The sequence below is a fragment of the Callithrix jacchus genome, chromosome 5 (assembly GCF_049354715.1).
Source record: "Callithrix jacchus isolate 240 chromosome 5, calJac240_pri, whole genome shotgun sequence".
NCBI lineage: Eukaryota > Metazoa > Chordata > Mammalia > Primates > Cebidae > Callithrix > Callithrix jacchus.
Genome location: NC_133506.1, coordinates 76,195,448 through 76,216,602, shown reverse-complemented (window position 1 = coordinate 76,216,602; position 21,155 = coordinate 76,195,448). Strand labels below are relative to the sequence as shown.

General features: G+C 45.5%; 1 protein-coding gene across 2 annotated transcripts in view; it reads right to left on the bottom strand.

Moving 5' to 3' along the window:
- Positions 1-492: 492 nt before the first annotated feature.
- The window catches only part of USP43 (ubiquitin specific peptidase 43), an 83,585-nt gene continuing 62,922 nt past the window's right edge, over positions 493-21,155 (bottom strand). For both annotated transcript variants that reach the window (XM_035300023.3, XM_035300024.3), the window contains exons 13-15: positions 18,128-18,286; positions 16,103-16,267; positions 493-2,242 (exon numbers count right to left, since the gene is read on the bottom strand). In XM_035300023.3, the coding sequence (XP_035155914.3) occupies positions 1,206-2,242; positions 16,103-16,267; positions 18,128-18,286 (1,361 nt within the window). In that variant the 3' untranslated portion in view covers positions 493-1,205. The remainder of the gene's footprint in view (positions 2,243-16,102; positions 16,268-18,127; positions 18,287-21,155) is intronic.

The following is a 21,155-nucleotide window of genomic DNA, read 5'->3' as shown; positions in this document are numbered from 1 at the left end:
GACTCTCTTAAATGACAGGATGGCGGGGTACTATTGAGGAAGAATCCTTCTATGACCCCACATCTGCCCCATAAAGTTTTTCCCAGCCATTCGCCTGGGTTGACACTAAGCCCCAGGAAGCCAGAGCACCACTGGGCTTTTTCAGTCTGAACAGGAGCTTATGGTGGCCAGGTGATAAACGGATTCCACTTGGCAGGCCCAGTGGAAACTGGCCTCTTTCTTAGGATATTTCAATATTCTGGGTGCTTAGTTGACGGGCCTCAGCAAGTAGCCGAATGCCCACACTGGCCTTCCCTGACCAAGTTGCATGTGATCCTGTTACATTTCATAATACTTGTAGTACCTAAAATTACTCTGCCTCTCTGTCTCAAAAAAAGAAAAGAAAAGAAAGAACTCAAGAAACTACTTTCTGATAGCAGCAGCAACAAGGCAAGCTTACTCAGCAGGGATGAAGCAAGGTCATTTGTAAGACGTGAAGAATTTAGACAGAAATGCAGGTTCCAGGGACGCGATTTTATTAAAATGATACATAGATTTCATACTTAAATTAAAAAATGATCATTTTTTTCTAGTATCAAAATAGTCATTTTTAAAATACCTTGAAAAACTTTAATACAACTTGTAATATATTAAATATCCACCTGAAATCTCAGTCATTTCTCTCTCATCTCTCTTTGCTAGAATCTTGCCTTACCATCACTATCATTCTGTTCACATTTTTAATTTTCTCTTTTTTGGCATCTTTAATGCTTATCCCAGAAAAGCATTAAAAACAAAATACTTTTTTCTAAATCCACAATTAAAAAAAAAAGAAAGAAAAAGGAGAAGCCAGTGACAACATTTGACATGACATTGAAGATTCTTATTAACCAGGCTCACCGTAGTTTGCCCACATCCAAATCTCTAGTAAATATCAGTTCTTGCCCTGAAACTGGAAATACTGACCCAATAGCATCCTCTAGTGGCCACAGTGTAGCAAAACATATAACCATAGAGGAAGGTTTTGGACCTTGGGTTATGTGGACATTAGGTGCTGAAAGTCTAGAAATGGAGACCAAAAAAAAAAAAAAAAAAAAAAAAAAAAACTTTTTTTCAGGGATTACAAGACAACTGGCTTCCTGGAAACCCACTCTCAACACAAGCTGCCTACAACTGCTCGGTAAAGTCGCATGAACGCCAGCGTCACACAATACTGACACGCTCCATCAAAAGCTGGACTCCGGTAAGGTTTTCTTTCGACCTAAGGAAAGAGTGTGGTATTTGACCCTCTGGAAGGTGCCATAAGAAGCCTGCTCCCCTGGAACAGTCCTTTGTGACGTGCCCAGCGCACTGCCTCTCGAAGCCCTGCTGACTTTGCGAGGGAGGCGGAGAGAGCTGGGGGCTGACCAGACATCCCTCTCCAGCCGGCCGCCCAGGCCCCTGGCCAGGCCCTCTGGGATCCTGAAGGTAGGAGGTGAGCCTGGAACCCGCCCACCCATGGCAGGACTCAGCCTGCCACTCGCCAGGGAGACAGGGGGCACCTGTGGGGAGACCTCCGCCCTGTCATTCCTCCTGTTCTCCTTCTTCCGAAACACGGACCTCAGAAGGGTGAGTGTCCCCTGCAGGGGTCTGTCTATCTCAGGGGTGCCTCTACGACTGTCTTTGCTGTTTCCAGAGAACCCCACATAGGGGGAGGGTGGGCTGCTCTTGCTTCCCATCTGGAAGCTCTCCTTCCAGCTCATGGCCTTCTGACCCTCTGGTCGGGCTGTTTTCTCATGTTCCACTGAAGGCATCACAGTGAGGGGAAGGTCAAACTTCCTAGGAAGCCTGATATCCTGCACTGCATTTTCCTTAGGTTTCCTTGCTATGTTTGGACCATCTGAGTTTCCAGGGGCCAGACAGTGGTTGGGTTGAGCCAAGGGACAGGCCACACCGCCTGGACCTCTTTCGACAGTTCGCCCACCATCTTCACTTTTAGCAGGAAGGACAATGTTTGACCTCGGCGATGCTAACCTCTCATCCTCACCCGTGGTGCCAGTCAATAGCGACACAATGGACTGGCTGGTGGACCGAGGCCTTCGTCTGGATTCCAAGTACTCCACTAACTCAACAGAGGCACCCGATGGCTTCTCCTTGGATCCAAAGGACCACCGCAGCGGCATGGTCTTGAAGGGCCCCTGCTTGGCTCGGGAAGTGGTGGGTGCCTTCATGCTAATGCTTCTGCCTTTCAGGCCCCGCACCAACTGCCTGGACTCCAACCCTCCTGAAAGAGACACGAAGACTGTCAGTGTGCAAGTCACCCTAGAGCCACCACACCAGTCATCTGATGATTACTGAACACCTCGGGTGTAGGAGGCACTGGGCTAGGTACTAGAGACACAGCAGTAAACAAGACAGGTGGGAGATTCCTGCCTTTGGGGGGTAGCAATGGCTTCACCCACTCTTCCTCAATCTCCACTTACACATTTGAAGCCACAGGGCGAGCCAGTGCCAAAGAAAGTATCTACACCCTGGGCAGCACAGACTTCTGGCAAAGCTCAGTCTCATGGACATCTGACCCTAAGACTGAACAAGTTTCCTCCATCTTTAAATATTCCCATGAAACGGACTGCTCAGCAAAAGTTCCTACCTTTCTAGGTCATATTACGTCCTTGTACCTTTCAAATGCAAGAATCTCAGATATCCTACCCTGGGCTAAAAAAGAAAAAAAGTGCTGTGTGTTTATCAGAGCTGCCACATATGTCTGTATTCTGTGCATCTTACAACATCTGTACATAGCTGGGAAGAAGTTTTCGAAATACACTGTTAAGTGAGAACAGAGTCTAAAAATTAGCATATTAGGTTGCAAAAGGAATTGCGGTTTTCGCCATTTAAAAACAAATGGCAGCTGGGTGCAGTGGCATCCCAGCACTTTGGGAGACCGAGGCAGGCAGATCACCTGAGGTTGGGAGTTTGAGACCAGCCTGACCAATGTGGAGAAACCCTGTCTCTACTAAAAATATGAAAATTAGCTGGGTGGTGGCATGTGCCTGTAATCCCAACTACTTGGGAGACTGAGGCAGGAGAATCACTTGAACCTGGTAGGCAGAGGTTGCAGTGAGCTGAGATCACACCACTGCACTCCAGCCTGGCAACAGAGCAAGACTCCATCTAAAAAAAAAAGGCCCCCAGTCAGTGCTGCAGCCAACACAATGGGTGACACAGAGAGAGGCCAGAGATGGTCAGGTGCATGGGTGAGAGCTCAGGGAGGGCAGAGGAACAAGTTGCAGGGGAGTGAAGCTGTAGGAATGCAGGGCGGGCAGGGTCTGCATCAAGCAAGCACCCCTGGGGAAATGGCTGGAGCAGGAAGAAGCAGAACGCATTCCAAGGAGTTGACTTTCTGGTTTTTTCATGGAGAATGTTTGACTGTTTTCTTCCTCAAAGCATTTCTTTACATCAGCCAGTCACAGATACAGTTTTACCCAAAACACTCTAATTTTGGTTTGGATTGACCTTGTTAAATTCCCAGCCTCTGTGGGGGAAGAAGCGTTCTGAGGTCTGAGATGTGTGTGAAGTTTCTTTTTTTTTTCTCTCCCCCAGCCCTGGGAAGGGCAGAAAGGGATGCTTTGTATGAATAGGACGAAGCTGTGACTTTTAGCCTTTCAAAATGAGAGCACATTGCCTGGAGCCCCGGCAGGTGGCGAGAGGAGTTGGCAACTGCCCGAAATAGCAGTTCTTCCTTTCTTCCTGGTAGGAAAGGGTCTGAGGCCAGGGCTGACATCAACGCCTGAGCTACATCTCATGGGAACCACAGATGCCCACAGAACTTGTGTCTCCTCTTTCTCAGGGCGGTAGTGAAAAAGTACCCCTGTTATTTTTATTCTCCTTCCATTTATTGGGCTATGATGACCGGATCTGAGACCGTGATGGCTTTAATAAAATGAGAGAGAAGCAGCATAAGAACAGAAGGGAAGGAGGGGCCCCCACGCTCACACCACGCTTCCTCTCTACTAAGTCACTTCTCATCCAGGGTGGGTGCCAGTCCTGGTACCCCTCTCCTGGGGAGATGGATGAACTTTCTGGGATGCTGAGAGACAGAGGTAGGGGTGGTGAGCAGAGACCCCTAGGCACTAACTCTGGTCCAACCCCCACCCCAAGAAGATTCTGTTTCCAGCCAGGCTGGCTTGAATGAAAACCAGGAAGAGCCTACAGCCTCACACCACATGAAAGGCACAGGCAGGCGGGTTCTTCCTGAAGGTTATCTAAACCCCACAGCATCATAAACGTGCTTCTTCAGCCCCACAAGAGCCCCCTCCACACAGATGGCACCAGTGCAGCCGATGGGCACAGTCCCCTGACACCCCCTCCACACTGCAGCTCTGGAGCCAGCAGATGTGCTTAGAGAACTGCCACATCTGTCCCTGTCCCTGTGTGGCCACCTTGATTTCTGCAAGACTTTTTCATTCTTGGCTAATGAAATATGCATCAATGCAAACTCATGTTTTGTGAACAGGGCGGGGGACGTCTTTGTGCCATGCTTGCCCCCCCTGCCACAGAACAAGACTTTTCCCAGTTGAGTACCTCCCGTCTCTTTGAGGGTTTCCACTGTGCTTCATACACCCACCTGCTTGCTCCTTCAAAACATATTTAATAAGCACCTACTGTGCTCAGTACTGTCTTCAATACAGTTGGCTGGGGGAATAACACGCTGCACCTGTCTTTATGAGGTTTGGCAAAAGTAAGAATACATGATACCATGTCATGTTTCTTTTCTTTGTTGTTGTTGTTGTTGTTTTAAAACAGAGTCTCATCTTGTCGCCCAGGCTGGAGTCCAATAGTGTGATCTCAGCTCACTGCAACCTCTGCCTCCCAGGTTCAAGCAATTCTCCTGACTCAGCCTCCTGAGTAGCGGGGATTACAGGCACCTGCCACCACACCCAGCTAATTTTTGCATTTTTAGGAGAGACGGAGTTTCACCATGTTGACCAGGCTGGTCTCGAACTCCTGACCTCAGGTGATCTACCCACCTTGGCCTCCCAGAGTGCTGGGATTACAGATGTGAGCCATTGCGCCCAGCCCCAAATGTTTCTTGAGCCGTGGACAATTACCTCACAGCCTGATGACCATTTCTGCATGGAGGTCAGAGTGCAACCTGGGTCAAGCCTACCCCCCAACTTTCCTCTTCTCCCCGTTAAGGTAAGAAAAAGTTACACCGATGAGCTGAAGCTTCACCACCTCCGAGACTGAACCAGCAGGATGACATGGGGAAGAAAAAGGCTGGCTGTCACACCACCAGCCCTTGGGAGCCAAAGCTACGACCCCTTTCGTCACTCCAATAACCGCAGCCATGTAAAAGAGGGTGAAGCAGAAAGGAAAAGAAAACAGCAACACATATGAGGGGATCTGGCGTCAGAGAAGAATAAACAGAACCGTCAGAGCAGGCCCCTGATGAAATAGAGCCACCAGAGGAAATGTGACAACTTAGGATGATCAATATACATGATCTCAGGGAAGAAACTGAAAAAACAGAGACTGAAAAATGTGACTGATCAAGAGATAGAAACCACAAGGGAAAAGGCAGGAGACTCAGAAGATAGATGCAGGAGACTCAACAGCAAATCACAAAAATGCCAGAAGCAGGAGAGACAACCATTAAACAAAAACATAAAGACATTTCTCTGAAGACAGGCCTGAGTCTGCAGAAAGAAAGGCACCCCCAAGTTCTAGGTAGGGTTGAGGAACAAAAACTCATACCTAGGCATATTCTGGGAGAACCTCTCATCTCCAAGGTCAGGGGGATCTTAAAAGCTTCCAACCAGAAAGAACAAGGGACTTCTCCCATCAACAAGAAAAGCCTGGGCTTCTCACCTGCAACCTGGGGCCTGGGAGGCCGTGGGAAGATGGCTGCAGATGCCCGAGAGAAATGGACTGCAACCCAAGAGGCTTGCCAGCAGCCAAGCTGCCGTCCACTCCAAAGGGAAAGAAAACAGTAGCGGCTGCGCAAAGATTTTGAGACCATGCCACACACACTTGAATGAATCAGACCCACACTCTCAAGATGGGGGGTGACAGGGAGGAGAAGTGATGCACAGTGGGCCCTGCAATCCACGTACTGTCCACCACCCTCCATGCCGGACAGGTGGCTCAGAGAAAAAATGTCACATAAAGCTAAGTGAGTGCTGCAAGAGGAATTCTGGTGACAGTCTGGAATAGAAAGTACTAGCTCCTGTCAGCAACATCTGAGAGTTCCCAGAAGAGACCAGACAGGGCACATGAAAGCTTTTAAAAGCTTTCATTGTGGGGGGAATGACAGGGAAAAGAGTGACAACAGATAGATTATGTATTTCTCATCTGATGGGGGAAAGGAATGATGAAATAAAACACCTTACAGGAAATAACGGGCTTCTAAATACCAGGACAGAGAAAGTAGCAATAACAAATTGGAACAGGCCAGGCACGGTGGCTCACTCCTATAATCCCAGCACTTTGTGGGGCCAAGGCAGGTGGATCACTTGAGGTCGAGTTCGAGACCAGCCTGGTCAACACAGTGAAACCCTGTCTCTATTAAAAATACAAAAAATTAGCTGGATGTGGTGGCACACACCTGTACTCCCGGCTACTTGGGAGGCTGAGGCAGGAGAATCACTTGAACCCAAGAGGTGGAGGTTGCAGTGAGCCGAGATTGCGCCACTGCACTCCAGCCTGGCGACAGAGCAAGACGCCATCTCAAAACACAAAAGCAAAACAAATTGGATCAGAGTGGCAGAACTTCCCAATGAACCAGGAAACAAAGAGCAACATGCTTGCATCAGCATCAGTAAGGAAAGGAAAGGGAGAAACAGCCATGAAAAATCTTTAAAAACGAAATGAGGCTGGGCGCGGTGGCTCAAGCCTGTAATCCCAGCACTTTGGGAGGCCGAGGCGGGCGGATCACAAGGTCGAGAGATCGAGACCATCCTGGTCAACATGGTGAAACCCTGTCTCTACTAAAAATACAAAAAATTAGCTGGGCAGGGTGGCACGTGCCTGTAATCCCAGCTACTCGGGAGGCTGAGGCAGGAGAATTGCCTGAACCCAGGAGGCGGAGGTTGCGGTGAGCCGGGATCACGCCATTGTACTCCAGCCTGGGTAACAAGAGCGAAACTCCGTCTCAAAGAAAAAGAAAAAAACGAAATGAACAAAATCAAGTTTTGCAGCTGTTACACTAAGTCAGCATGAACTGAAGGCTCCAATGCTAAGATGGGCTCTGAACTTTTGGCATTTAAAAAAAAACACAAAACCCAGCATCAGGCTGTTTACCAAAAACCACTTAAAACTAATTCAAAAAGAAAGGTTTCTAAAGCGCAAGAGAGGTGCAGAATGATAGCAGGCAAATGAGAAGGGGAGAAGGCAAAAAGAAGAAAAGGGTGGGATTATTAATCTTGGACAAAGTAGAATTTCAGGTTGAAAACATTAAGCAGGATAAACAGCCACATTATCATGATAAAAAGCACAATTTAGAAAAGAGATCTAATAGTCATAAACCCATAGACACCTAGAAACAAAGGAGCTATCAAGATAAAGCAAAAATTATTAAAATACAAGGATTACTTGATGAAAGATACAGCTAGACTGGGCACAGTAGCTCATGCCTGTAATTCGAGCACTTTGGGAGGTGGAGGCGGGTGGATTACCTCAGGTCAAGAGTTTGAAACCAGCCTAGCCAACAAGGTGAAATCCCATCTCTACTGAAAATACAGGAAAAAAAAAAAATTAGCCAGGTGTGGTGGCAGCCACCTGTAATCCCAACTACTCAGGAGGCTGAGGCAGAAGAATCACTTGAACCCGGGAGGCAGAGGTTGCAGTGAGCCAAGATCATGCCATTGCACTCCAGACTGGGCAACAAGAGCACAACTCTGTTTCAAAAAAAAAAAAAAAAAAAAAATACAGCTATACAGGAAGGTTTCAATATCTCCTTCCTTCCAGGAGTCCCAGAGAAGTACATTTAAAGACATAGGAGACTTGAATAAACAATCAACTCACCTAATTTAATAGTTATGATATAAAGCTCACATCCCTCAAATAAACAATATACATTAGTTTATATATGCACAGAGCATTTAAAAAACAGTAATCATGAACTTGACCACAAAGAGAGAATAATGTGTGACCTCATGGTGCAATGGTAGCGCGCCTGACTCCAAAAAGGGAATAATTTTTGAAAACCACATTCTTGGATCATTACCCCCAAAAATCAAATAAAGCTGACCAAAACAATCTGAAATAGTTAAAACTTCCAGATAACCTCTAGATCAAAGAAGAAATCAAAACTGAAATGAAATACCCTCTGGAGAGTGCTAAAAAAGAGAGAAACAAAACCTGTGATGCCCAACAAAAGCCAGAGAGGAAATTTATCATCAGAAGCTCCCGATGGAGAAGCTATGGAAGCTTAACTTTTGGGACCTTTTGTTACCAGGCGGCCTCTGAGACGGACTCCTAACAATTTTTTTTTTTTTAACATGGTCATGATTGTATAAAAATTGCCAAAGATGTTTTTACATTTTTTTCTTATAGAACCTTCCCCCACACCCACCTCAATTATATAAGTTGCAGTCTTCAAAAACCTTGGATCTGTTCATTTTGGTTTAAGATGGCTTCAGTGTTAACGATGTTCACCACCAGGGCTACCAGAAAAGTGGCATTCTCAGGCCGTCAGTATTTCTCTACAAAGAGCTGCTGGCGTTTTGCAGGGGTGATTTTTTTTACTGAGTGAAACTGCTTCTGGGCATTGCAGGATACTTAGTATCCTTGCTGACACCTGCCCTCCTGCCCCAGGGGGGACTAAATGCCAGTAGTCACCTCTGCAAATTCTGACAGTCAATACAACTTTCTCCCACGTATTTGCACACTCAGGAGGGTGGGAAGAAGTCGTACTAAGCAGTATTTGAAAACTGATATGCTATATTTTCATCTCGTCCAGGTTTAGTAATAACAAAACAAACAAACAAACAAAACGCTTGATTTTTCTTTTTCTTTTTTTAGAGTCTCATTCTGCCGCCCAGGCTGGAGTGCAGTGGTGCAATCTTGGCTCACTGCGATCTCCCCCTCACAGGTTTAAGTGATTCTCCTGCCTCAGCCTCCCAAGTAGCTGAGATTACAGGCATGCACCACCACGCCCAGCTAATTTTTAGTTTTTAATAGAGCGGGGTTTCACTACATTGGCCAGGCTGGTGAGAAACTCCTGACCTCAACTGATCCGCCTGCCTTGGTCTCCCAATCTTTTCTTTTTTTTGAGACAGGGTCTCACTGTGTCACCCAGGCTGGAGCACAGTGGGGTGATCTTGGCTCATTGCAACATCTACTTCCTGGGCTCAAGAGATTCTCCAGCCTCTGCCCTCTGAGTAGCTGGGATCACAGGCATGTGCCATCATGCCCAGCTAAGTTTTGTATTTTTAGTAGAGACGGGGTTTTGCAATGTTGGCCAGGCTGGTCCCAAACTTCTGGCCTCAAGTGATCCACCTGCCTCGGCCTCCCAAAGTGCTAGGATTACAAATGTGAGCCACCACCCCCAGAAATCACTGGATTTTTCAAACATCTCAGAAATTCCAAAACAGATTTTAAAATCTTCACCATTTTAGTCCAACCCCAAGAGGGAAAGCTCCCTGAGGAACCAAGGCACGGTCTCTCTTCATGCGAAAGAGACTCTAATCTGGAATGTATGTCTAAGGAGCCTGAAAGCCAGGATCTAGCACCCAGAGAGAACGGGTCTATTTTCAGCCCCACCACTTTCAAGGGTGAGCTTCATGACCAGATGTATGTGACTGGTTGCTTCACACCGAGGCTCAGATTTCCCCTGGGTAGGGCTATAAGGTCACTTCTCCCAAGGGTTTTGGGGACTGAATTAGATAATGTGAGTAAAATGCCTGCAAGGGTCTGCAGGCCAGTGATCGCCCCTCCCCCAGCCCTCTCAGGGGGCTCTCAGAGGTTTTTCTAGAGCTTTGCCTGACATCTGTCTGAATACCATGTAAAAAACTTGGACCATCCTTTGAAATCGCCTCCTCCTGGGAGGGTACCAAGCACATTTCTCCTTGGGAGAACTGAGAAATGGCCTGAGGTCCTTCGCCATTAAACAGAGCTGGGACAAATTCTTGAGCCTACCATAGGTAGTGCTGACAGGGATGAACCAGCTTGAGAAAGAACATCTTTTTTGTTGTAGACACTATTTTTTTTTTTTTGACACAGAATTTTGCTTTTGTTGCCTAGGCTGGAGTGCAATGGTGTGATCTCAGCTCACTGCAACCTCCACCTGCTGGGTTCAAGCGATTCTCCTGCCACAGCCTCCTAAGTAGCTGGGATTATAGGCATCAGCCACGTCACCCAGCTGTAGACACAATTTTAGATGTGCAATTGTGAAAATGCAAGGGGAAAACAAATGTCCAGACAGGACAAGTCAAAACACACTGCATGAAACAGTGTGCCTGCACAAAAACGTGTTCTAAGGAAATCAGACAACTCCAAGATGCACAGACACGCTGGGAGTGTCACGTCTACTCGTGAAATTCTAGCAGCCCAAATGCCACAAGCTGAGGAGTGAATGAACTGAACTCTGACACATAAATCACCGTAAACCAGAGGTGTGGACTCAATGAGAATCTAAAACCACTTGTAGCTTTAAGATTCTATCATCATCTCTATTCACTCATAAATATATAACCAGAGCCTGGTACACACCTAGTACAGTAAGTATTTGGAGCATCATTGTTAGGCTCTTAATAACTGGGACTGGAAACAAAACAACATCTAACGCAACCAATTTTCCCATAGACCAATTGATATAAACAATAGTTAAGCTCCTACAGCATAGTTCTGGTCTCAAAAGCATTGCCAAACTTCTACATAAAGACCAAATCACTTCTATTATTAAACACTGAAAGAAATGAGAGCTGTATATACATTTAAGAAAGAGTAGCAAGTAAGATAATTATTTGCCCACTTATTCCAGCTCAGGGTCATGAATGGCCGGAACCAGCCCTGGACAGGCCCCTCCCATTTGAGGGTGACTCACATTCACTCACACTGAGACTGTGCAGACAATCAGATTACCTAATGGTACCTAATGGTACTGGAGTACCCAGAGAAAACCTACACAGACATGGGGAGAATGAGCAAACTGCATTCTCCAGCAGTTCCCTCTGAGAATCAATTACTTTTTCTCATCAACGTTATAGTGAAATGACCGTTGAATGAAATGACATTATTTAAGGCCCTGCTGTACTGTGTTGGGTACTTGGACACCAGGGTAACATAAAGTATAAAGAAATAAGCAGGTGATGAACACACACACACACACACACACACACACACACACACACACAATGCCCAGGCAATTCCACTCCTGGGCATACACCCAACAGAAATGCAGACATGTGGACACCAAGGGCACGAACAAAAATGTTCACAGTAGGACTACTGGTAACGGCTGCAAACCAGAAACAACTCCAAAACCTAACCATAATATAAAATGTAAACTATTGTTACAATGTAAGAACCATTTTTTTTAAATTATTCTTTTCTCGAGAGGGAGTGTTGCTTTGTTGCCCAGGCTGGAGTGCAGTGGCACGATCTTGGCTCACTGCAAGCTTCACCTCCTGGATTAAAGTGATTCTCCTGCCTCAGCCTCCAGAGTAGCTGGGATTACAGGTGCCCGCCACCATGCCTCGCTAATTTTTCTATTTTAGTAGAGATGGGGTTTCATCATGTTGGTCAGGCTGGTCTCAAACTCCTGACCTCAAATGATCCACCTGCCTCAGCCTCCCAAAGTGCTGGGATTACAGGCATGAGCCACCACGCCTGACCCAATGTAAGAAATTTTAATAAGAGAAATGGTAAGATTCACCAAGTAGCAGACATTGCAGATAGCTTCACAGCAAAACTTGCATGGATTTTTGGAGAATCCATAAATAACTCAAATCTATAACAATGATAAATCTGTAACAACTCAGGAAGCTTCTCTTGATGACCAAGCCAGACTTCTCCAGGTCAGACCACGAGGTTAGCCTCTGCAACAGATTCCAGCCCATGGATGAACCTGCAGAAGAAAGGAGGTGGTTCTCCCACCTCACTCTGCACACCCTCTTCTCTAAACCAGTTTGTCTTTTTGACAATTGTCAACAGACAACAGTTTGTGTGCTCTCTCTCTCTCTCTCTCTCATAAGTAAATTTCTGTTCAGAGAACTATGTTATCTCCAAGCTGTTTTTTATTTAAAACAGTAATGATTGAGAGCGATACAAAGGGGCAGGGTAGTAGAACATTTTATTTTTTAATCTGATACCTGAAGATATTCATTTATGAAAATTTATCAGATGTATACTTAATATACTTTAAGTATTGAAGGATTAATATACTTTACTAACATATATATTTCATATATATAATTGTATGTAATATGTAAAGTATACTAATCACAAGTATATATAATATTTCTATATATAATAATTCTATATATTTAACATTTCTGTTAAGATGGTATTTTAAAAACTAACCTAAGACTAACAAGAAATAAGGAACTCAAAAAATAATTTGAACATGTTACCACTTTCTGGCTGAAGGAGCACAAAGGCTAAATAAAGATCTCACACACACACACACACACACACACACACACACACAGAGACACAGGCACACACACAGAGACACAGACACACAGACACACAGAAACACACACAGAGACATACAAGCACACACACAGACACAGACACACATACACAGAGACACACACAGACACAGACACACACACATACACACAGAGACACACACAGACACAAACACACACATATACACAGAGACACACACAGACATAAACACACAGAGACACAGAGATACACACACACAAAGATACACACACACACGCACACACACACAAACATACAGTTCTTACACTAGTTTTTCTGTTTGTTTTTTTGATTCAAGGTCTCGCTCTGTCACCCAGTCTGGAGTGCAATGGTATGCCCCCAGCTCACTGCAGCCGTAACTTCCCAAGCTCAAGAGATCCTTCCACCTCACCCTCTTGAGTAGCTGGGACAACAGGCACAGGCCACCCTGCCCGGCTAACTTTTTATAGAGATCAGGTCTCACTATGTTGCCCAGGCTAGTCTTGAACTCTTGGACTCAAGAGATCCTCCCATCTTGGCCTCCCAAATGTTAGGATTCCAGGTGTGATCTGACATGCTCGGGCTTGAGGACTTTGTTTCTGTGGTGATCCCCTTGTTCCCAGCACTGTCATCAATTTCTCCCTGTAGACCTGATCATCTGAATGCATCTCTACTATCTCCAACTTGTCAGCCCGCCTTCCTTCAGTCACCTTGCCTGGTGGAGTGTGTACAACTGCTGCTTCCTCAACCCCAGCCTCTGGTCCACCTGCTGCAGGCGGGCCTCCCTTCTCTCCAGCCATGGCAGATGCTCCTGGCAAGTCCCTGGTGGCCTTCCAGCCTGATGAAACCTACCCATCCTCACCTTACTCAGCCTCTCAGCAGCATTCAGCACAGTTGGCTGCTTCCTTAAGATTCTCTTTTTTGCATCTGTCAACCACACTCACTTGGTTTTCTTCCCCTCACTGGCTGCTCCTTTTCAGTTCCTCTGTTGGCCTCTCCACCTTTGCTCAACCCTTAGATGTTGGAGGGCCCCAGGTTTGGTCTCAGGTCTTCATTCTTTTCCATCTATACTATTTCCCCAGGAGAGCTCAGCCGGCACCTTGACTTTCCATTTCATCTATATGCTGACGACTCTCAAATATTTCTCTCCACTCCCCAGTTATCATGTTGATGTGATGCCAACCCCTGGGCTGTGGACCAGTACTGATCTGTGGCCTGTCTGGGACCAGGCTGCAAAACAAGAAGTGAGTGGTGGGCAAGTGAGCAAAGCTCCATCTGCATTGAAAGCTGCTAAAAACCGCCTGAGCTCCACCTCCAATCAGATCAGCAGGGGCATTAGAATCTCATAAGAACACAAAGACTATTGTGAACTGTGCATGCCAGGGATATAGGTTATGTGCTCCTTATGAAAATCTAATGCCTGATGATCTGAGGTGGAACAGTTTCATCCCATCCTCATCCCGAGTCTGTACAAAAATTGTCCTCCATGAAACTAGTCCCTGGTGCCAAAAAGGTTGGGGACTGCTGTCTTACAGGATTCTTAAAATTACTATATAAAAAGACGTGGGAATTCATTCAGGGTGGTGTGAACAATATTAAGGGAAAAACTATTAGAGGAAGTTATAGAATATAGTCTCAAACCCTTTTGGAAAGCCTAAGGGTTTTTTCTATAGTTCTTGGCTGAAGGCAGACAGAGTCTAGGAGCCAGAGAAATTAGGGTGCAAATACAAAGCAATGTTAGTAGTTTACCTAGCTAACTTGTTTACTTATGTGGTCTTAAAGCTAACCTTTGAGCCAGAATGGTCCTCTCAGAGGCAGGTTGACCAGGGAGATTACCCTCTAATGGTATTTGCTTTGAGCATCTGAACCTGGCATGTCTTTAATCTTTCTCTACAAATATGTTGACTTAAAGCCTCTGTTATTAAATCTATGATGAATAAATGAGAAGAGGGCAAACTAGTCAGGGTCACATAGCTGCTATCTCTTTTTCTGAGTAGCTCACAGCCCCTCGGCACAGTTAATGACTGGAAATTTGTGTCTGAGTGCATTTATTCATCCATCATGCAGCTGGGGTCTGTGGGACGGACCCCAGTAGAAAAAATTGACTTTCCTCCAAAACTGGCTGTTCCTACCCAACTTTCTCCCATCTCATGGACTGTGCAGCTCCTTCCCCTCGTTATTTAGACCCTAAGCAAGCAGTTAACCTTGACTATTCTCTTTCCTTCACACCGCACACCCCACATCAGCAAATCCTAGCAGCTCTAGCTTCAAAATACATCCAGTTGGACCATCTCTTACCTAACATGCTAGTTCAAGCCACCCCTGTCTCCCACCTGGATGTAACCATGTGAGTCTCCTAACTGGCCTTCCTACATCCCCACTCTTCCCCCTGTGATGTATTCTCTAAACACTAGCCAGAGTGGACACTCTAAAAACTATATATCAGATCAATCACATCCCTGCTCAAAACTCTCCAGTAAGCTAAAAAAGTTGATCTTATGGAGGTAGGGAGTAGAATGATGGTTGCCAGAGGCTGGGATGGGGAGTGGATGGAGAGAGCTAGGTTAATTGGTACAAATGTACCATTAGATAAAATAAGTTCTCATGTTTAATAGCACAGAAAGATGGCTACAGGTAATGACAATATAGTATATATTTCAAAACAGCTAGAAGAGATTTGAAATGTTCCTGGCACAAAGAAATGACAAATGTTTGAGGTGATGAATATTCTAAATACTATAGTTTGATGATTACACATTGTATGCATGTATCAAAATATCACACGTACCCATATATATATGTACAATTATATGTCAATTTTTAAAAAACAATGATTTAAATCAGAAGCATTAAAAATAAGTAAAAATTTTAAAAACACCTCTCCACTTGCTATCCACTACACTTAGAATAGAGCCCAAACTTTACACCTCAAGCTCAGGAAGGTAGGTTCCAATATGGTCCCTGTCCACTTCTGCTCTCTCTGCTCCTGGGTGTCTCTGCTCCAGCCACAGCTCTGGTTTCTTCCGCCTTTCACATATCCCATGCCCACTGCCCACCTTCACCCTGGATGGCTCCTCTCCTGGAACACACCCCTAGCTCCACACAAGTCACTCTCTCACTCAGGGCTCTGCTCACCCCTAGAAAGCTGTTCCCCACTAGCCCTATCTACCGGGCCCTGTGCACTTTTCCTCCCCCACCCTCAGCCTCGATGCCCTCTTCCCTGATTCTCTTTGTCACTCTCCCTTCTTTAAGTACCAGGTTCCCATGTTTACCTGTTTATGACAGCAAGCTACATGGGGGCAGAGAAAAGACACCTGTGGCTGGAGAGTAGAGGACGGGGAGAAGCGGGCAAGGGCAGGTCATAGAAGACCCCATTTAAGAGATTAACAAACCTCTCGAAATCATGGACTCCTTCCATTCAAGGCTATGTATGATGTGATAGCTCTTTCAATGCAGAGCAGTCACTACAGACATTACAGAAAATTAAAATAAAGCAAGCAATTAACCAACATACCCTTTTCCTGGTTGCAGAGGCTGTTGGTGAAGATGGGAGGGTCAGGAACCTGGGGCAGGGAGGGGCAGGGAGCAGAGCTCCAGGACAGCAGGCTTCCCCTCGTGCTGCCAGTGTTGCTCCCAAGCCGCAGGAGCCAATGATCAGACAGGGAGGAGCTGGTGGAGCCTGCAGAGTAAGCACAGAGAGGGAGGCTGCACCCAACCCCAGCCCTTCAGACTCCTTGGGGAGCATCTCACAGCCAGATGCCCATTTTGGCCCCATCCTTCAGCCCTGGAATGCAAAACCAGAGCAGAACTGCAGAAACCAGTCAATGACCAGAGGGGAAACCTGTGGGGGTTGGGTACCCATGTGACTAAGCTTAAAAGTTTAGGGAGAGGCATTTGAGCACAAAAAGGCAAGTATGGACCAGGTGCAGTGGCTCCTGCCTGTAATCCCAGCCCTTGGGGAGGCTGAGATGAGCAGATAACCTGAGGTCAGGAGTTTGAAACCAGCCTGGCCAACATGGTGAAACCCCGTCTATACTAAAAATATGAAAAATTAGCCAGGCGTGGTGGCAGGCACCCGTAATTGGGAGGCTGAGGCAGGATAATCACTTGAACTTCAGAGGTAGAGGTTGTAGTGAGCTGAGATCATAGCATTGCCCTGCAGCCTAGGCAACAAGAGCAAAACTCTGTCTCAAAAAATAAAAAACAAAGAAAAGTATGTTGACAAACATTGAAATGCTTTCCGTGAAATTCTTTGTTACCAGCTTTGGCATCCTAAATATGTTTTTTTGTTTGTTTCTTTTTCCAGAGCCAAAGGTCAGGAAAGGCTACTTACAGCTGTAGCCAGAGCCAGACTAACAGTGTTTTATCACCAGCACTAGGCCCCCAGGACACACAGCTGAACAGGTCATAAGCCACGTTATAGAAGTGTATCCCAAGTTTAGGGAAGCCAAATTTTTCACAATGGGCATTAAGGATGCCTACCCTTTGCTCCATAGGGAGACATTATTTTTATTATACTGGACAGTAAGAAAACCTTCCTTTCTCTAATATGACAGGTTTTTAATTGTTCTTTCAATATCTCCTTCTATAAATGGAAGCCAGACTTGCATTAGGATTGATTTAGACCTGCTGAGGACTCTTGGATTTATTCAGCCATTTTCTGATAACTGCTAGGAGAAAATCTGTTTTTTCTTTGTTGTTTTTTTTTTTTTTTTTTAACAATCTCTTGTCCCAAAGATAAGGATGGCTGGTTTGCAGCATCAAAGAAATCACACAAAGGGGTCAGCTTTGGCACTTTCTTTCTGCAGACTTCCAAGCAAGCTTGAGGCTGTCTAATAAATGAATTGCTGGAGTGTAGCAGTGTGTAAACAGATACGTTTCCTGGAAAGGACCTGCATCCTGTATAACTGTCCTCCCTTTCTAATAGGACTGACATCAGTTCATACCGCACACATCTAATAAAACCTAGTGCGACATGAGTCACACTAGGAATATGAAATTCCACCCTGCCAAGCGTCAACTGCCTTGAATACAAATAATGATTCTTTTCCCCTTTCCTGAATTATAATATACCCATCCTACATCCTGACATATGAGCAACGAGGCTGTGCTGCTCAGGTTTCCATAGCAGCAGCAGGGCTTCCTCTTCCTTGATGTTTAACTGAGCATCTTCCCTTTCCTTTTTTTCTCTCTTTGAGACGGAGTCCCACTCTGTCACCAGGCTGGAGTGAAGTGGTGCAATCTCAGCTCACTGCAACCTCCCCCTCTCAGGTTCAAGCGATTCTCCTGCCTCATCCTCCTGAGTAGTTGGGACTAGAAATACCCGCCAACACGCTGGGCTAATTTTCTGTATTTTAGTAGAGACGGGGTTTCACCATGTTGGCCAGAATGGTCTCGATTTCCTGACCTTGTGATCCACCCACCTCGGCCTCCCAAAGTGCTGGGATTACAGGCGTGAGCCCGTGCGCCCAGCCACATCTTCTCAGTTCTTAAGAGTGACTCCCCAAACCCTCCTCCTATAATGAGCAGCAGCACCTACCTCTCATGGAGCTGCTGGCTGACCAGGGAGGGATGCTGTTCCGCTTCTGATAGAAGAGAATGTAAGCCCCTCTGGTGTTGATCTCATCTTCTTGAAGTGGTTCCACTGTGCTGTCATCGTAACTGTACCACTGGCCATCCAGAGAGTTCCGGCAGTAGGCTGCAAAGGTCCCCACCCCAAGTCTCAGTTATTGGAACCCCAAAAGGCAGGAAGACTCTTCCCACTGGCATCGCTGAAGAAGTGACATGTTTAAACCAGAATGAGAAAACAACAGTCCATTTTTGGCCAGAAATGAATTTTTTTGGAATCAGAAAAGATCGATAAGTTATACCCTCTTACTGATAAAGAGCGCTGTTATTGTTTTCATTTTATTTATTTATTTATTTTTGAGACGGAGTTTCGCTCTTTTGCCCAGGCTAGAGTGAAGTGGCATGATCTCGGCTCATTGCTACCACCGCCCTCTGGGTTCAAGCAATTCTCCTGCCTCAGCCTCCTGACCTCGTGATCCACCCGCCTCGGCCCGCCACAAAGTGCTGGGATTATAGGCACCCGCCACCACACCTGGCTAATCTTGTATTTTTAGTAGAGATGGGGTTTTACCATGTTGGCCACGCTGGTCTCAAACTCCTGACCTCAGGTGAACCACCCGCCTTGGCCTCCCAAAGAACTAGGATTACAGGCGTGAGCCACTGTGCCCAGCCAAGAGCACTGTTATTTTAAGTTGAATATTCTAGCCCTTCCTCAGGCAAAATCTCTAATAAAAGGGAGCTCCCAAGTTAGGTAGCCACACAATAATGTCTGTTCACCCCATTTCTTCTCAGAAGCTTCAAAATGCACATCCCTGGTGAAGTATGCAATAAAAGTAAAAATGAGAATCACAATTGAGATTATGGCATACCTCTCTTCCTACCTAAGAACTAGTCAAATGTCTAAGGAAAGTTCATAAATATTCTCCCCACTTCTCAAACAACTACAAAATATCCTTTTCCTTGCCCTCCGCATCTCAGTCAATGACAGCATAACCCAGTAATCTGGAGGTTTGCAAACTTTTCCCCTAAGGGACCACATGACAATTATTTAGGTTTTGCAGAACATATGTTCTCTGTTGCATATTCTGCTTGTCTTTCTCCCACCTGTAAAACTGTAAAAACCATTTTTAACCCAGAGACTATTAATAAAAACAATAACAACACGAACAAAAAAAGCTGGCCCTAGACTGGATCCGGCTCTGGGCCACAGTTTGCTGACCTCAGCACTAATCCAAGCCAGCCACGTAGAAGCTCATCTTTGCTCTTGCTTTTCCCTTCCACCCCACACCTAGTCCAAAGGCCAGACCTACTGATGCTGCTTCCCAAATGTCTCGAATATCTTGATTGTCAATACCAACATCTCAGCCAATGGTGTGTCTCGCTAGAGCCCCTGAAACCTCCTCCTAACTGGAATGCCAACTTCCAATCTTCTTCCCTTCTCTGTAGAACAGAGCAAGTAGGTTGATTTGTACACTAGATTATGTCTTTACTCCTTTGCTTAAATAAAACCTTTAAATGGGCCAGGCGCGGTGCCTCACACCTGTAATCCTAGCACTTTGGGAGGCCGAGGTGGGCAGATCATGAGGTCAGGAAATTGAGACCATCCTGGCCAACATGGTGAAACCCCGTCTCTACTAAAATACAAAAAATTAGCCAGGCATGGTGGTGTGCACCTGCAGTCCCAGCTACTCAGGAGGCTGAGGCAAGGGAATCACTTGAACCCAGAGGTAGGGGTTGCAGTGAGCCAAGATGACGCCACTGCATTCCAGCCTGTCGACAGAGCAAGCCCTCATCTCAAAAAAACAAACAAAAAAACCTTTAAATGATTTATCACCCCTTTGGGAAAAATGAAAACTCCCATCCGTGGCCTCGAGTGTTCTGCCCACTTTTCCAGCCCTTCCTCACTCACCCCTGACCTGCTGCACTTCACACAGGCTCTCATCATGTCTTAAACACATCAAATGCTTTCTGCCCCAGGGCCTTTGCACATGCTAGGAGCTCTGCTCATAATGCAATTCCTCCCATTAGTCACATAGCTAGTTCTATCTCATCCTCAACACTGAGCCTACATGTGACATTCTCAGAAAGGCCTTATGTCTATCACAGACACAATCAAGCAATCAGTCAATCATTCACTACCTTCAGAATGTCACATAGTTAAAGTGCTAAAATGGTAAGCACCTTTTCATTGTCTGTCTCCAAAGTGAGACTGAAGTCCCATGAGGGCAGGCCTCGTATTGTCTTGTTCATCACTGAAGCTCCAGTACCTAGTGCAGGGTCTGGCATACAATGGGTACTTCACAGATATTTGTGCAATAAATTAATGACTAGAGATCCTGGATTTCTATATAGTTTGATGTCTTCCCAATTGCCAGCCATCAGCCCATCAGGGCACTGGTAATCATTGCACTTAAAAAATAAATAAATAATAAAATATTTTAAAAATTAAATAATATCTTATTCTGGAACAATGGACCGAGGTATATCACAGATAGTAAATGTAATTATCATCTCATGAAATTCTGTTTAGCCTGAATCCATGTATTTACACATAAACACACATATGCACATATGTAAATGGATATGCACACAGGTCATGATGGAACCCAGTATCTCCTTTAGCCATTTAGTCAAGTGCCTCATCCTAAGATTTTATTTCATTTAACAGCTTTTAAGTTTATTTTGATATGCAAAATGGCAAAAAAAAAATCTACTAAAAACAAAAAATACATCTATGGTACGATAACAATTAGGTCAAAGTAGACGGTAGCTTGAAAGCTCCCAATTGCTGGGGCATACAGTATGAGAAGCATCTTACATATGCTAGTTCTAGTCATAAAAATTCCTGGAAGTCAGGTGTCTTCATTCCCGCATTGCATGATGACTGCCTGTTACCAACACAGTCATGGACGTAAGTGTCAGGAGGACTCCATTCCTTCTGGAAGCTTTCAGGGAAAATTTGTTTTCTTGCCTTCTCCTGCCTCTTGAAGCCACCCACT